Source organism: Peromyscus eremicus, chromosome 9 (genome assembly GCF_949786415.1).
Source record: "Peromyscus eremicus chromosome 9, PerEre_H2_v1, whole genome shotgun sequence".
Classification (NCBI taxonomy): domain Eukaryota; kingdom Metazoa; phylum Chordata; class Mammalia; order Rodentia; family Cricetidae; genus Peromyscus; species Peromyscus eremicus.
The window spans coordinates 93,724,265-93,742,890 of NC_081425.1; the positions used below are offsets into that span (position 1 = coordinate 93,724,265).

General features: G+C 41.0%; 1 protein-coding gene across 2 annotated transcripts in view; it reads left to right on the forward strand.

The window, feature by feature from the left end:
- Positions 1–18,626, forward strand: part of Grid1 (glutamate ionotropic receptor delta type subunit 1) — a 731,151-nt gene that overhangs the window by 460,344 nt on the left and 252,181 nt on the right. For both annotated transcript variants that reach the window (XM_059274150.1, XM_059274152.1), the window contains exon 6: positions 15,617–15,787. In XM_059274150.1, coding sequence (XP_059130133.1) covers positions 15,617–15,787 — 171 coding nt within the window. The remainder of the gene's footprint in view (positions 1–15,616; positions 15,788–18,626) is intronic.

The window sequence follows — 18,626 nt, forward strand, 5'->3', positions numbered from 1 at the left end:
GGAGCTGTTCATATGTAAGGATTTTACCATGTGGAACTCAAACCTCTAAACTTCAGAACCATACCATGGAAGGGCTCTGGGCCATGAAGATTTATTTTTGAGTCATCTTTGGAAAAATATTTAGTGTAATATTTCAGGATTTTAAATTATAAGTGCAATTAAAATTTATAATTTTCTGTCAACTCCTCAGGGATTCAAAAAACTATGAAGTGTTAATGTGAAACATAAGGTCTCATTTTCCTAGGGGTTGGGAGACTTATGCACAAATACAAGGAGATTTAAATATTCCCCTGAGACAAACAAATAGGTATTGCAAGTAAAATAATTAAAATGGTTTGTAACAAGCAAGCAAATGAGTACTGTGAAGGATCAGCCGCTATTATATTTATTTTTCTGTTTGAATATCTGCCTGGGGAGTAAGCTGCAAATTAAAGGACCCAACCAGCTTCTAAAATTTTAATGACAGAATGAAAAGTGTTGGCTTTGTGCTCTAGAGATAGTTCCTTGGGTCATGATTTTAAATATTAAAAACACTGAGGTTCACTGTGTGGGGGTGTGTCCGTAGTTATGAAGAATTCCCTCCAATTTTCTGTGTTTTCTTGCATCCCTTCTTGGCTCTCTCTTGCTGATCTTCCCTGCTTATATCATGAGTACCTCCCTGGCCTGGTACTCGGTGCTAGGAAGCCAGCAGAGTATAAGACACATGCTTTGCCCTTGAGGAATTGGTCTGTTTGAACTCTAGCCTCCATGGGATGATGAAGTAGCACCTGTAGTTTCCTTCTGGTTCTGTGAGTGCATGAGAGGAGGCCTTGAATTCACAGCATCCCTGAAAGTGAACCACAGCTCTGGACTATGTTGTAAAGGACCTGAAGGTGCATATGGGTTTCAGATCTGAGCTAATTGAACTTGGCTTGTGCAATTCCTGAGATTCCTTTTCGGGGCTGATTTCTACATTGCCCTGCTGGGAGTAGCTAGTGGCAGGAAAGGTCTCCCCTCTGCCTCTGACTGCAGAATCCTATTACTTGAAAGGCTTCCGTTTCAAACTCTGTCCTGATGTGTTGGACTTCGGAGACTCTAGATTTGTCCTGCCTTCCAAATGCCAGGTGAAATTATTTTTAGCCTGTCCCTGAAGTTATTTTAGTGCTTTTAAACCTTGGGTCTAGACCTGTAGAAGTTTACATTTCAGATACAACTTTGAGCATACCTCAGCAATATCTCATCTACAAAAGTGAAGACACAGTTAGCAATCAGTACAGTCCTATTTAGAATTGCTGTGACCATTTTAAGTATTCTGAGCCCATTGGAATGTAGGGAAAGTGCATGAGTGGGATACCCGTGAAATGGAGTTGGGAGAATTTAGAATATTCTAGGTTGGTGGGAATAGGAAGCCCAAAGAAAATCAAGGCAGAAGAGGGGGAAAGAGAAATAAGTAAGAGAGAAAGGAGATGGTAAAACAATAGGAAAGAAGAAAGTGAAAATAGGAGACAGGAAAGAAGAGTCGATCAGGAGATGCACAAATCTCTTGACCATACAAGCTTTTCCACAATCCAGCCAGCCAGCCAGCCAGCCAGGGGATGGCTACTGAGTGTCCCTAGTGGATGCTGAGGATATGTGAGGCTCATTGGAGGGCAAATGTTTACCTTGAGTTCATAATCAAATATAATAAGGGCATCTAAGATAAATTCAAGAAAAATAGAATATAAGAATCGCTCAGCATTCAGAGATCACAGACCCTCTTTGGACATCTCTTACCAGGATAATGGAGTCTTTAGGTATACCAGCAGGTCTTGGAAGTGGGTTTAGGGACATAAGCAGGGAACTTGTGGACATCTGTCCTGCTTGGTGGACATATCCAGGTATTAGTCTTTAGGGAATGAGCTGAGCTGAGTATTGCAAGCTGACTGTTTGAGCCAGCCTATGGGTATGTGCTGTGATGGAGAAGGTGAGGTGGGGGTGGGGGCATAAGCTGTTTCCTGGGCAGTTCAGGGTAGAGGGGCAGGCAGAATTGGTTTTGTAGTAGCAGAGGCCACTTATTTCACTCTCAGGAACACAGGAAACTGCACTCTATTTTCAACAATGATCCATTTTATTTAGGGGTAGAATGATTGCCTATGGGTGTGATATCTTGGCAGAGAGTCAAGGAGATATATCAGAGGTGAAGAACAGGACAGGGCCACATGCAGTTTGGGGTGGTCTGTTCTGGGATCCTTTATGGGTTTGGTGGAGGCTTGCAGGAGCAATTAGGTGGTAAGATGGAAAAAAGAGAATTCTTTGGCATGGGGTCTAAGCTGAAGCAGGTCCATGCTAGCTTTCAAAGATTGTAGACAGCTGTAGATTTTGAGCTGGAAGGACAGGGGGCCTTGCTTTGGAGTTATGCTAGTCATGTTGTGTTGCATTAACTTAACCCCCTGAATTATGTTAATATTGCATGGAAGGGCTATGATCACATTTACAGATGGCGTTCAAAGAAATGAAATGTTTTGCTCAAGTTATACAGCTAAAGAGGGGTGAAGCTAGGGTTGGAGGCCAAAGCTCTCTGGTTTCTGAGTCTCTGCTCTTACCTCATCACTATCATGTAAAGAACGAGGGCACGGCAAACATTAATGTACCCATGAATCACCTCGGGATTTTTTTTACGATACCGATTCCTATTAGATAGGCCTGCGTCTGAGATTCTGCATTTCCAGTAAGTTCCCATAATATGCTGATGTTATTGGTCCCATGGACCACATTTTGGGAACTAAGGAGATCATCTGCGATTTTTCACATCCTACATAAAGCAGGGAGACTCATGCTCAGCTCATCAGTTTGTAGGGAACAGCTAAGGAGATAGGGCCTGTCTCAGGTCAGAATAACTCCTCAGAAGTTGTTCCACCCATGGTTTTCAGTCCAGGGAACGTACCAGCACTGAGCTTTGGCAGCGTTCCCTTGACCCCTCCTCATCAAGATATCCTTATCTCCCTAGAGCCTCTGCTCACCCAGACCTAAGTGTTCTGCAGAGTTCTTAGTGTAGCACACGTTCCTGAAGCCTTATTGACTTCAGCAAGGCAAACTCTTTTATCACTACTATATTGAATTCTTCCTGTATTTCCTCAACTTCTCAAGGCAGCCTTGTCTATGAAATTTCTCTACTATCATTAACTTCAGATTACTGATGCCATGGCTCTTAAGGGGGAGGTGAACTTTACTATTCCCCCAGAGATGTAATAATGCTGATATCACACAGCTGTTTGATAGATAAAGGTCTTTTGGAGGAATAAAAAGAAATGACTAATAATGTGGCTGCATAGTCCAATATGAGTTTAGCAATTTATATAAATGTTTAATAATATTTTTTCCTAGTATTAGAAGGTTCCAACATTTACTAAGGTTTTAAAGGTCTGACAAAAGAATATTTATATGTGAGTTTTGCATTCCAACTTGTCAAAATGCATATTTAGAAAGAATACATCCTCATTTTAATTGCCATTTTGAAAGTATGGCCTTATAATTTTCCCTCTTTGCTATCTTGGCTTGAGTAAGACCTCTGTAGTAATTTTCTCTGGTTTCAGTAAAATGCTTCTAAAAAGCATGGAAAGTTACAGAGAGAAATATAACAAATGCCTACATTTTTGCCTTTCAAATTTTGTAATGTTGGAAACCTCAGATTTTTAGAAACTGACCATATCACAGACAATGAGAGACTGCTTTGTACACCATTACAAATCCTATTGGATTCTACATTATCCTGGCTGTTCATAACCGTACTAACAGAAAAATCAAAACCTGCTTTCTGGAGTGGTCTGCGAATTTGTCTGCTCATCTTTGCAAGGCTCTGAGTTATCCCAGGAGGTTTCAGGGCAGGATGATTAAGAGACTGGGAGTAGTATGGACAGGCTAGGTGTAGGGGTGCATACCAAGTCATCCCCTCTCTCATAGAGCAGGGGCAGGAAGGCTGAAAGTTCAAGGCAGTTTGGGTGACAGTTACCACTTTGTGATATGTAGTAAGACTCACTCTCCGAAAAACAAAAACAAAAAGCAAAAACAAGGGCTAGGTATGTGGCTCAGTGTCAAACACTATCCTAGAATACTCATAGCCTTGAGTTTCACACCCAGAACTTCCGTATGTGTGTGTGTGTGTGTGTGTGTGTGTGTGTGTGTGTGTGTGTGTGTGTTTATATACATAAAGAGAGCTCTTAGGGCCTTGCTCTCTGCAGTTGGATGCATTTGCCTTTAGGTTGAATCTGTTCGTGGCACAGAAAGGTCACAGAAAGATGCTGTCTGAGCGAGGTTTTGTCAGAATTGTACAGACCTTCTCAGAATCTATGTAGGGAAAGCTTTCATTTCCATAATCACAAATGGGATCATAATGCTTTCCTAGCACTGCCTAAAGTAGAAAGACCACACAAGGTGGATCAGACCAAGCAAGATGCATCTCTGGGTTCACTTTTTTTTTTTTTTTTTTTTTAACTACGGTAAACCTCAAAGTGGAAGAAAAGCACACAGTGGAATTAAGTGAGCATAGAAGGAGGGGGAGGGAGAATGTCTTAGAGGCAGATTTCTTTTTTCCTTCTATTCCCTAGTATCAACCACTTTCCTGCAACAGATTCATGTACTTCTTCACACCTAGGTTTTCAAGATGTTATTATGTGTGTGCACATATGCGTGTATGTGTGTTGGTGTGTGTGTATCTTTATATAACTATTTTCTGTTTTTCTTAACTATATTGTATATGTCTATGGATAATAATGCAATGCAGTGGACTTAGTCTGTCCTTTTTATAGCCACATAGTAGCTCATATAAACTCCATGGCTTCTTTGATTCTTTTTTTCCTGAGGATCACATCAGAGGCCTGAATGGAAGGAAGAAAAGATACCTGAGTCTGACAGGTACTATTTTGTCTCCAGCTTATCCTGTTGGAGTTATTATCATTTTCATTCTCCTCATAGTGAGTGACAAGGAGCACTTTAAAAACTCTTAGTCTCCATATCAATTGTTCATCATTGTCTTTTTTGGAGGGGAGCATAGAGGCTTCCTTTGAAAGTCCAGTACAGCCTGAGGGATTTCTCTGCAGGGAAATGCACACAGTACTCATATATGGCACCTTTTCTTTCTGAAATGAAAAACTCCTGTGAAGCCAGCCATAGACCCTGGCTGAAGACACACATTTCCCGGGAACTGAGGCAATCAGATTTCATTCTCTTCCACCGTGTGCTCTACAAGAAGGACAATTTTGCTTTCAATCAGTGAATTAAGTATGTGCCTCCTGGGAAAATGTAAGGATTGCCTTTTCTTTAGAATTCTTCTAACTTTCCTGTGCTCTTAACTCTTTGAAAGTGAAGTAGAGATTTGTAGAGTTTCCTAATAATTTGACTTGAAATGCATATTTTTCTAAGCTTCTAGTGTGCATTCTTGCAAAATCAGAGACCTGAGTAATTTTATTATTCAGTGCATGAAGCAATTTCTCACACTTTATTGTATCCATAGACATTTTTGTGTAAGTATGTTGCAAGACACAAAACAGTCTTATTTTGCTTCCAATGACTGGTAAGAAGAATTTGATGACTGTGTTAACTGGGAGCTCCAAACCTCATTTCTTCTGTACCAATAATATTCTTTTTATCAAACTATGAATACATTCTTCTCCTATTGACAATACAAAGAGATCTATCAGTATTTTTCTTCTCTTTCCCTGTAGCTTCTATCAATAAGTGTTCCAAATTCAAAATTGTAACTATTTCTAAAGATTATCTATGTGCAGACACCTTAGTCCAGTGAATAATAGGAATGAAAATTTGTGGGTGGGACCTATTTCGTTGTAGAAGATGTAACAGAAATTCATGGGGATATTTCTTAAAGAAAATATGGTCAGGTAGGACCTAGACAATGTTTATCTTCTTGCATCCATGATATGGAGATGAATCATGAGCACAAACAAAATTTGGTCAGGTGGAAGAGGCTGTGTGAGCTCTGTTTATATTCTCTTAAAATAGTGTTAATATCAATAAAGTTAGGAAAAAGTAAATCAAATGAAGCAAATATAAGTTGTAATAATAAAATAATTAGGCAGATTTAACCAGCCACACAGCTAAGACATACGGGGGGAGAGGTTTCAAACACAGGTGTATTCTTTCATTCTAATAAAAGAATAGGGTCATGAACCAAAGAATTGAAATCCCATACAAAAAATTTCATAGTATGTTTTTATGCAAGATTAACCTGAATAATACTCCCAAAGGGAAAAGGGCCTCCCAAATAGCTGAATATAGCATATTTAAAAGTATTTTTAACTAAAAGCCTCAAGAGTAATAACCATGAGGCTAAACATAAGGTGAGAATGGAAACTCAAGGTTTTTTGTTTGTTTGTTTGTTTGTTTGTTTGTTTGTTTGTTTGTTTTTTTGAGACAGGTTTTCTCTGTGTAGCTTTGGAGTCTGTCCCGGAATTCACTCTCTAGACCAGGCTGGCCTCAAACTCACAGAGATCCACCTGCCTCTACCTCCTGAGTGCTGGCGTGTGCCACCACCGCCTGGCTTAAAGTTTTTCTTTTAGCAAGTTGGTCAAATTGTAGAAACCTTGAGCTTTTGTTTCCATGGATATCTGGGGAACTTGAGATCAAGCCTAAGGACCAATCACATATGGTATCTAATGAAAGATTTCCACGTACAGCTGGAAACATATTCTCTCTATCAGGGTTGATAAGAAATGAGAACATAGAGGAGAAGGCGGTGGGAAGCAACCTTCCCTATTATGACTTTGGAACTGGATGAGGGGAACACATTCTTAAAATTGATAACCATCATGTAAGTTTTGACCCAATTTCGTAACACCTATGTTATCTAGCAAAGCTGTGTGAAAAGGTTAGTTTATCGTGGTTGAATAGTAGTTGATATTTCTCTTCTATGTATAGTAAAAAAGAATGCCAGTCAGAGTCACAGAGCTCTGTATCAGCTTTATTCCTCTTGCTATAATCAAATACTCTGAAAGAAAGCAACTTAGGGGAGAAAGGGATGTATTTAGCTCACTGTTCTGGGATACAGTCCACCACTGTGGGGAAGTCACAGAGGCAGGAGCTGGTGACAGCTAGTCACATCATAGCCACAGTCAAGAGCAGAAAGACACTAATGCACGGATGCTGTCTTCTTACTTGGTAGTCAGCTAGTGTCCCTTACTCATTTACAGTTCAGGCCCCCTGCCCTGGGAATGGTTAGACCCACAAGACCCCCATAGACGTGCCCACAGACCAACAATTCCTCAGTGGAGACTTTTGAGGTGATTCTAGGTTGTGACAAGTTGACTTTTAAAATCAACAATTACAAACTCCTGATGAGTTGTAAGGAAAATGATAGGTATGTGGGGAGAAGTCAGGAGGATGAAGAAGAATAAGAAGGGGTGAAGAAAAAGTTTGTATGATTGAGATCTAGGAAAGGTTATATGACTTAGAACAATTATGCTTCAAAAACAGAGACTGGATTATATGAGCAGAGAATGAAAGACCCAAAGGGGAAGGAAGCCAAATTAAGGAATGAACTGGTCACCAAATGTAATAATTAGAAGTTGTAAACCTAAGTGTCAAGTTGTACACAGATAGAAAAAGAATTGATGAAGTACAATTTATGAAGAGATTATTTGAAATATAGCCCATAATGCAGCAGTGGTTGAGACATATGGAAAATAGAATAACAATATTCAGTATACATTTGAGAAAAGAATAAACATTGGAATGTTAAAGTAGTAAATGATATTACTCTTAAAGATGGTTGAAAGAAATCTAGTGAGATTGGATCAAGAACAGATTAAAAATAAAAAGTTCATATGGAGGCACATCATACAGTGACAGTATAGGACATCAAAGACAAAGAAAAACCTAGACTCTATTCAGAGAGAAAAGACCATTTGCAAATGACTTAGTATCTGTACATGGTAAGCTGATGTCTCATATAGAGAATCATCTACAGTAGTATCTCTGGCCTGGCAGAAATGAATATATTCTAAAGAGACACTTTAGCTATCAGACTACTAAAAGAAAGGGCCCCAAGATATAGTAATTTCCCTAGGAATCTCATTCCAGGATAAGAAAAACCTGAGCCAGCCTGAGTGAATTCTCTTGGGAAAGAGCATTATAGTCTCTGGCAATAATAGATCTAAGATAAGTAGGGTCAGGCCCTTTCCAGGACTGCTTAGATGTGCATATTCCTAGCCCTTTATTTAAACTTGATCCCATTTTAGGACACAGAAGGTAGACAGAGGTGGTCAACAGACTTCTTTGTCCCTCTTTCCAATGTGGCCATATTGAATAAATATGCCCCCTGCTATTAACTTAGCTATTCTGATTAGCTTATTGGGGATGGGTGTCCAAACCCACCTCCTGGGGCACAGACTGGCACCCAAAGCTTGGTAATAGTAGCCTTACTTTCACTTTCAAGTGGGTGATTATAAAAGCATACAGTAAACAGTAAAAATAAAAGAATGAGTAACAAGTATCCGATAGAGAGAAACAGCAGATAGATAGCAAAACGCCATCAAATTTGGTGCTTACAACATACAGCAAAAACAACTGAGTGATCTGATTGGGAAAGGAAGCAATATTGGTGAAATTATTTAGGCCACTCCATGTAGTTAAAAGGGAGGTTTATTTTGTGGGGTAACTTACAAATGAAGGGATAGTTTACAGGGTCTGGGAAAGGTATGCCGCAGTCCGGTGGTGGTGTTCTCTGGAGAACTCTGCTCAGTCTACCTCCAGTGTCCAGGGTCCAAGCACCAAGAGAGCTGGTGCATCTGGATCTAGAGTCTTCAGGGTCCTCTCTTGGCCCCGCCTTGTAGGCGTGACAGTTACCAAAGCCTCAATGGGGGTTGGAACTTCCAGATCAAAGCTAGAATGGCTACCCACTACAAAGCAAAGTAACACCTTTAAATCAGATGCTTACAAAATCAAGTAGAAGTGCCTAAGGAAACCTGAGGAAGCCTACATGTGCTGGGAGTCCTTGTTGAGAGATTTCTAGGCAAGGCAGAGCATTCCCTCCATGGATGAGCTGGCTTCCTGCTCTCACCACAGGCGTCTTTAGGGATAAACAAGAGTATCCTCTGTTGGGAATGGTTCATTCTCCAGCTGCTCTCAAAGGTACAATGTTTTAGTCCCCCATAGCTGTTTGCTGTTTTTCTTTCTTTCTGTCACAGAGTTAGGGAACCAGTTTGCCCTAGGACAGAGAATTTTGGACACTTGAATTCAACATTCTGGAGTCTGCTCCCAACTCTACTGTCAACAAGTTTAAACAGTGCATGGCAATTTACCAAAATAATGTTTATCACAGTTGAAAATGGCCTCCAGAGAGATTCCAGGCCAACCCTGAAACCCATGAATGCTTCTTAGCATAAAGACTTTTACAAATGCCATGAAATTAATGATCTTGAAGTGAGGATCTTAGATCCCCAATCTTAGATTATTCAGATGGGTTCTAAATGCCTTACCTTGCATCTTTATGGGAGGTAGTCAAGGGAAATTTGAATACACAAAAAGAAACTGTGATGATTAATCTTAATGATCAGCTTGATGGGATTTAGAATCTCCTAGGGGTCACATTTCCCAGGATATCTGTGAGGGCATTTATAGTAAGGTTTCACTGAAGAAGGAAAAAATGCCCACACTGAATGTATGCCCTGAGCTGGTCTTCTAGAGTGAATAAAAAGGGCGCAGTGAACTGAGAGCATCTTTATTGTCTCTCAGCTTTCTGACGAGGAGAAGTGGGGTCACTGCTGTCACTATCTGACCTCATGCTTTTTAGAAATGATTTTAAGGAAGAATTTAGAAGAGTTGGAGCTGTAGGCTAGAGACACCCTGGGATGATGTAAACAACTTAATTGGGCTATTTTACTAGAAGGATGGAAATCCAGAATGTAGAAAGAAGTAGCAGACAATGGTGATCCAGCTCATGAGGCTTTAGAGGAGAGAAAAAGGACTCTCCTAGGAACCAGACTTGAGGCTATTGATGTTATATTATGGCAAAGAACCACAAGATGCCATATGATATCATAAAGAACCTCAGATATTGGACATGTGTGGTTTTCTTTGTTGGATCTGGTCTTGCTTTGGCCCAGTCTTTCTTTGCTAACCTCGTGTTTTGAATGGGAATATTTACTATCTGTCACTGTATACTGGAAATGTGTAACTTGTGTTTTGATTTTATAGTTTGTTTTAGGTCTCAGAAGGGACTTTGGGCTTTGGACTTCTTAATAGTGTTGAAACTGTTAGTTGAATTTGTGATCAACAATTTACATGAAAGGGCATTTGCAGTGATGTACTTTGTATGAAGGAGAAAGATGTCAAATGTAAGGCCTGAAGTCCAGAAAAGGATGTGTACATACACAAGTATCAGTTACACAGACACTCTAGAAGTATTTTTATAAAACAATGGGGATACTGTGCACTGGGAAGGACAGGAAGAAAGACAGAATTAAATGCTGGACATTGCTGACACATGAGCTGGGCTTCTAGCATCTGGGGATAAGCACCAAAGAAGAAAAGTAAACACTGAACAATTTCACACCTAAGTATACTAATTACAGTAGATAAGAAACATAATAAAGGCTAATATAGAAAATCTAATTTTCCAAAACGTAAATAATTGGAAATAGTAAAAAAAAAAAATCATTCCAGGTTTGGAAAAATGGTAACAAACAACAAAATATATAATGTAAATAATATGATGGAAATAAATCCAAATATGTAAATAATCATAATCAGTATAAATGATTAGAATTTCTACTTACACCTCAGGTATGGGTATAAATATTTCTAGTGTATTTTGTTGACAAGTATTCTAACTAAAACATGAGGCAGATAAAAATCAAAGGAAAACAAGGCATGAAAAATGTGGATAATAACCATTATATAAACGGTATAGCTATAGTAAATGCAGACACAGAAAACTATAAGGCAAGATGCATTATTAGAAATAAAGAGGGTATTTAAATGCTAATCGTCAGCTCGACAAGGAGATAGACTTTTAAACTTGTGTATAACTAATAGCAAATCTTTAAAATATGTCAGGAAAACACAGCAGAATTTAAGAATAAGCACAGTCCTGATCTAATGGGCCTGATAATAGGTACTTGACACCAGTAACTGTGTGCAAAATCATGTGAAGTTGGTATGCACAGTGACCACAAAGCAAGGCTCTCTAGGCCTAAATTAAAAGGGTTTAAAGCCTGACTCAATCAAACATCTGTTGACTTGAGAAGATATTTGTAGCATGTGACAAACCTTATTTAGAATAAATTTTAAAATAAGAGAATAATAAATCACTATGCAAGAGATTTGCCCACTGGAAAAGATTAAAAAATGTATGAGAGATAATCAACCATATTAAGAGTTAAGGTAGTGAAAACAAACCCCAACAATATTCCAGTCCATAATCATGAGGCTGACACATCTTAGGACGTCATGTAATAATGTAAGGTGTAGGCAAGTAGGCAAGACTAATACTCCCTTTGACACACGTGATTGTGAATTGGCACAACTCCATTCGAAATTTGGCACTTTCTAATAAATTTAAGCATGTTTTATTATCTTTTTTAAATTTATTTTTATTTTCTTTGTTTGAACTTTTTTGTGTGCATGTAATATATGTCTATGTACCCATGAGCACTGCGTGCCTAGGGAGGCCAGAAGTGGACTTAGATTTTTTGGAGCTGGAGATACACACAGTAAGCCATCCTGGGGTTACTGGGAATTTGAGCTCAGGTCCTCTGGAAGAGCATCCTGTGCTCTTAACCACTGAGCTGTCTCTCCAGCCCTCATTCCTAGTCCCTTGTCAGGATACTACAATCCTAGTTATATGATATATACAAGAGAAATCCTCACACAAGTATATGAATACACATAGGAAATTGTTCATAGAAGCCAACAAGTGAAGCATCCAACAGGTTATCAGCAGTGGGTGAATAAATGATGACTTTGTGATGTAGTGTCTCCACACACACACCTTTGAACAATTAGATCGGAGCTATACCCATCACCAGGGATAAACCTCAGAACTCTAGTGTTTAGCTAGTTGTTTAAATTTTGAATAATTATTTATTTTTACTTTATGTGTGTTTTGCCTAAATGTATGTATGTGCACCATGTGCACGCAGTGCCCTCAGAGGCAGACGAGGGTATTAGAGTCACTGGAACTGGGGTTACAAGTCTCCACATGGGTTCTGGCTACTAACCACTGACCTATCTCTCTGTCCCCTGAGCAAGTAGTTTAAACATTGGTGACTACAGGGGTATTATTTAGAGTGCTTATGGAGGACCCAGAATGTTTGCTCCTTGAAGTGGATTAGGGCTGGATTCCTGTATAGTTATCAATCTCCCAGATGACTTTGATGTACCACAGAGTATGAAAAACACAGTGTTAAAACAGGATCATGGAAGGATCCATATTGTGCCACACACATATAGTTAACCAAAACGTACAAGACTAAGCTACATACCATCTAGGCCCTAGCGTGACAAATGCTGCTTGAGGCAAGAAGGAAGGCGTAAGCATGAGAAACCATCCAACTATGATGTGGGCATCATTTTACTTCTTAGTTTGATGGAAGATACAGTGAATTCATTTCGTTTTTCATATTGAATGTACAAAATGATTATGCACATCTCACAGTGAAACTTACAGTGTAAGAAAATTAAAGCTTGTTTTGATCCTGTGTACTCAAGTGGGCATCATATGATACACTGCCTTTTTCCCCCCTTTTTCCTACACTGGTTTATTCCACAGTGGTGCATACGCATTGCCTTGCTGATTTTGTTTATCAGCTGCACTATGTGAATGCATGCCTAACTAGGAAAGGGGAAGTTTGCCCTCCAAGCTTCTTATTTAAATTGGCTGCTTATATTTCCCTCTGTACAGGAAGTCTAGAGTTTGGGGTCTCTTACATTGGTATAGAGGCATACATCCTGCTAACAGTGAGCAAGGAGTGAGCACCCTGTGCTCACTTCTGTAGTACTTACAGAACTCAGCAGGGCTAGCAGGCCAGGAGTAGATCCTGGCCTGCAGCTGTTAGACCAAACTGCTCATCTATATTCAGAATTAGGGCAAGGACAGGAGTCAACCTTTTTGGTTGTCTGTAAATAACTGACAAGTGGACTCCTAGATCTTTATTGCAGATATTTCTGGATTGGATAGGAAGGATAATCTAGAAGCACAGTGAATGAGGTAGAAGTTCATTAGCAGGCAGAACCATGCTGTGACCCGTGGCCAGCAGATTAGAGCTGGGCCGGGGGAGACAGGAAAGTATGCACGGTTCCAGTAGATCCCCGCTCTCAGGGAGGCATATGTAAACTATTAGGTTGCCATAAAGCTGTGTCAAGTCTTCAAGGGGTCCTGGGCAGGCAGAACAGAAGAGGAGTGTACCTTAGCTACTCATCATAGATGAGCAGCAGGTTGCCATGGAAAGTACTGGACCACCATGTAGGTCAAATCCCTAACAAATTTCCAAAATGTGCCTAGAGTATGGTGGTGAGAACTGAGTTTCTGTTTGTCTTACTGGCAGTTGAAGAAGCAGGAAGAGGCTTAATGAAAGGATTTCTAGAAAAGAGGCTGTTACCTCCACAGTGGCATTTTTCATTGAAAATATGTGAAAAAAACAAATGGCAGGAGACTTATAGTTGTGTTGTCTCTAACACCTTTATACACAATTCCAGCTTTGTATTTCATGACACCTACATTCCTCATCTCCTTCCTTTTGCATGTTAATTAATTTATTTTGTTAGTTTAGAAGCAGGATCTCACCTGACTATGTAGCCCAGGCTGGCCTTGAACTTGCAGCAGTTCTTCTCCCTCAACCTCTCTAATGCTGGGATTAAAAGCATGAGCCACTGTGCCTGGCTACCATCATGCATTTTCTAGATAAGAAAGTCCCTCCCCAAATCCTCGCTGCTTCTAGTTTAGGCGAAGTGAACTGTGTACTTGCTACTCTTTCTGATATCTCTCCTTCCCTTGAGATTAGGCTGTGAGTTCTCCCATCCTCTAGTCTGTGTTCTCAGAAGGGTCTTGGTCCCCAGGGCAGCTAGAACAGAACTGAGTGCACATGTCCAGGCCCTGCTTATCCTCTGCCCACTCTGAATCTCTCTGTGTTCGGGGACTGTCTCTTCTGACGACTTTCTTCACTTTTGATCATCTCTTGTTTCCATTCCATCATGAATATAAATTTCAGTGACACGGGTCTAGATCCACACTGTCATAGCATTTTAACTGTTGTGAGATCAGGTAGTTCAGTATACTTAGGAACTGACACTTAAGCTAAGAGGATCTGGGCCTTTGTGCCTTACTCTCTTCCAGATCTTGGCAAGTGCTGTCAACTGACTAGGCTTCACAGACACACAGCAGCATCCTAAGACAGACCCTAAATGCTTAATTTAGCATCTTACCCCTTAAAATGTTATGCTCTCATTTAAATGATTTCGAAATCCCAACCACTAATTTCCTGCCTGGCTGGCTCCATTTGTACTGTCACGGGGTCTCAAAACTAGAATGGGTCATCTGCAAAGAGGAAGATTTAAAGATTATTTTAAAATACAACTATTTTAGTTAAAATGTTGAGTTGGAGCCGAGCGTTGATGTAGCAATTTCTCAGAGACAGTGAGCCTGGGATCTCCTTAGTCTGCCTGCCTTATGCTGGAACACTGGGTAAATATTGGTTTCCATTTCTCTGTAGTTCAGTTTTAGGCCCAGCTATGCAGCTTTGCAGCTCTCCTGTCTGCCTCCACCTCCTCTTTGTTCCTCTCTAATCCATAAAGCTCCATAAAGCAACCAGAAGTTCTCAAAAAGGCCATTCTGATTAGAGCATATTTGTATCGAAAAACTTCAAGCTCCTTACTTCCCCTAGGGAAAATACTTGCTTTCTATGTTGCTGTTGTTGTTTGTTTGAAGTGGAATGGATGGACCCTGACTTCCACATCTGCCTCTCTTCCACTGATGCCTCTACATGGAACAGTTCATCTACTCCCTATAGACTCTATAGCGCCAGGTTCCCAGCTATGCTTTGTCCTCAACACACACACACACACACACACACACACACACACACACACACACACACACACACCCCTTGTTTATCTATGTTCATTCTTAGGCCGAGTTTAAGGCTGATTTCTTGTAGAAGCCTCCTTTGGAGATCTCCCTATAAGTAGCACCCTTTTCAATTTTTATGCTTGAGGATGAAATGACATGATAATTGGATCCCCTTCATAGCATTCCTAGGGTTGCTTTTTGAGCATGGCATTAGTAAATGCACGTAAAACACCTAGTGTACCAAGATCTAGCATAATAGATGTCTTTGATCCCCGGCACAATCGGTATGATCCATAGTGAAGGATAATATTTGACCTCTTGGTACTTACTACAGACCAGATCTCAGAGGGAATGCTGAATAATCCTGTCTGGACCTACAGGATGGGAAGGTGTTTTTTTTTTTTTTTTTTTTTTTTTTTTTTTTTTTTTTTTGTAAATAAGCAACTGATGACATGTGTAGCTTGGGTCTAATCCTTTGACCTCTTTAGCATTAACTATTTGGGCTTTTGGCCTGGATGCCTCCTAGTGACTTTTTTTTTTAAATTCATGAAGGTATAAACATGGATCTGATTATTTCTTCAGGAAATCAGTGACCCCGAGATCCTGGATCTGGTCCACAGTGCCCTCGGCAGGATGACCGTGGTCCGGCAAATCTTTCCATCTGCGAAGGACAACCAGAAATGCATGAGGAATAACCACCGCATCTCGTCCCTGCTCTGCGATCCGCAGGAAGGCTACCTCCAAATGCTGCAGGTCAGTGCGCAGTGTCTCCTCCATGCAGGGCTCCCACCACACCCTTGGCCTGAGACTGGAGACATGCTGGGCCTGCTGGGCTCTAGCTGAACACGGTTACCCACCCACTTTAATGACGAAAGTGCTGTCATTTGCTGAAATGGAAACCAGTCAACTGGACACAAGTGTCTTTTAGTACCATTAGTGGTAATTATGCCTTGTACCAGCAGGCAGGGGTTGCTTGCTCACAGATTACCTCCGGTATTTAAAAGTAACATGATTGAGGTGGGGCCGATTGCCCTCTCTTAGTCCTCTATGCTGAGTGCTTTGTGGCAGCGCTGGAGTTGGAGACTTCCTCTGCGTTTTTCCTTATAAGAAGTCACTTAAACACACTCCATGCTTTTAAAACATTTGGCACAGTCTTGACATATCTGCTGCCAGGAAGCTGCAGGATCTCCACCAAGCAAAAAGGCCAGAGAACAGGTTTAGGGCATAGCCAGTTGCTCTACCCCTTCCTAGATGAGAGGTGTAAACTTTGTTTTTGTTAATACTCCAGTCACTGTCTTGGTATGTGTGGAGTCTTCATATTCCGGCCTTGTGGCCTTGGCATAGTAAACAGGTATTCTGCCCATGTACAGATAGGTTTCTGTGTTGATCTTTGGAAACAGGAAATAGTGTGGTGAATGCCCACTGGTTTCTCTGAATCCACATCAACATTTGGAATATGATGCACAAGAAAACTTGATGAGCTTGAGTGAGGGCCACATGACAAAAGGAAGGGTCTCTTATCGGGTTTGTGGAAATTGCCTACAACTTTGCACGTAGGGTATGCTCACCACTCAGCATTAGAAATCAGTCCTGCCTTCCTTCCTCAGCCAAGAGTGAAGAGTAGAAATCAGGAGTTCAGATCAGGGATGGCTGTATCTGCCCCATGAATGTCAGCCTTACATAGGACCCTTCTGCTGTCACAATATCAGAGGACCTTCATAAATAGAGTGAGGACTGTGGGAATCTTGGGTGGGCTCTAGATACATTTAATTAGTGAAAGCATTGACTCCAACTCTGCAATCTTATGTGTCAGAAGGAAAGAGGAAAAACTTATCTCGTAGATGTCATACATGAGAAACTTGTTCTCACTGGGTAGGAAGCATAGATGACAATGATTACCCTGGGGCACCTTCCCTCCCTTGATGTTCACTGTGCCAGAGAGCACATTGGCTAAATTGGCATGGTAGAATGGCTAAGATTTTTCTGAGATGGTAACGATTTGTTTAAGAGACTGGAGCACTGGTCCTCAACAGAGCCATGAACTAGAGACTTTGGATTATGTACGGTATAATTTTGTTTTGTCTTCTTTTTTATTTTTTCTGCGGAATGGAAGAGGTGATTAGGAACAATTGGGTCCCTCTCACTGGAACCCTGTCTGCATCCTCCTCCTTCTCCACATAGATATGTACAAAGCTGGACAAAGGACCAGGCCACATGAGTGTCCCCACTCTGTATGGAGGAGAGGGGGATACTTTTGCTGGCTGGGCCCAAGTTCATAGCTTTCCTTCCTTCGATGATCTCCCAGGTTCCCTCTCCCTTGATGTATTTTATTCCTCTCCAGTCTCTGCCATCCTTGCCCCTTTCCTACCTCTTATCCTTCTATTTTCCAGTTCTCATTAAGTTAGTTTTGCCCAAAGGAGGGTCATTTTCAGTTTTATAGACATGGGCAGGACAGGATGTGGCAGAGGAGCCAGGTCTACGCTTGTCAAAGTCCAGGATGACTCTTCTTACTATGGACTGACACCTGTAAGGAGTCAGTCTGTCTCTAGTGCTTCAGACCTGCTAGGTACAAAGGGTCTGCTCTCTGCAAGAGAGCCAAGGAGTCTTGGAGGTTGAGGGGAAGTTCAGCTGATGGCGTACTAAAGTGGCATGCACCCAAACATGTAATAAAGGCTCTGAACCACACACTTCAGGGCTCCCTCCCTATCTCTGTTCTTTCTGAGACACAAGTACCACATAAGGAGGAAAATTAAAGAACAAAACCATGGGGACCTGTTTGTGGCAGTCATGTGGCCGTGGCCGCCGCCACCGCCACCACCACCGCCGCCGCCGCCACCACCACCACCACCACCACCACCACCACCACCACCACCACCACAACCACAGCTGCCACCACCACATGAACCAGACTGCCTGAGTGCAAATCCCAGTAGTACTAGCTACTGTTTGGTCAATTAAGACTTCCTCATTATTCTGTGCCTGTGTTTCTTGCATTGTCAACGCAAGACATGAAAATCTACTCCCCTAGAGAATCATCATGTAAAGCAAATGAGAGAACATGTGGAAAACATGTAGAAGAGAACTGGGCTGTTAAGAGCGCCGTCAGTAGTGGTGAGGTGGTCAGTATAATTGAAATTTCCATAGAAAGGCTGAACATGCCCCGCATCCCCTTATTTTGGCAGGTGTAAACATTACCTTGTGGAGGAGAGCAGTTCCTACCCCTCCATCCCTGGATCACAAGCTTTGAACTTCTCACTGTCCACATCACTCATTCAGCTGCTGCCTTGTCTGAAGAAGACAGAGCATGTTTTTATCCATTTAGCTCTTCATGAAAGACCCTGCTCACTGAAAACCATCAATAAGAATATATGGGGTAACTCTGCTAATAATCTAGGACTCGCAACCTAAGTTAAATGGTCTCTAGAAGCCACTTTATATAGAGATAAGTAAAGCACTTTATTAAAGAAATCTCTCTCTCTCTTCATCTGTTGTATCTACATGGTTCTTCGGGGCTATGATGGGAGGAGAGTGTGGATTTATTTACTCCTCTGCCTGACACTTGGGAAGCTTGTAGATTCATCTCATTTACAAG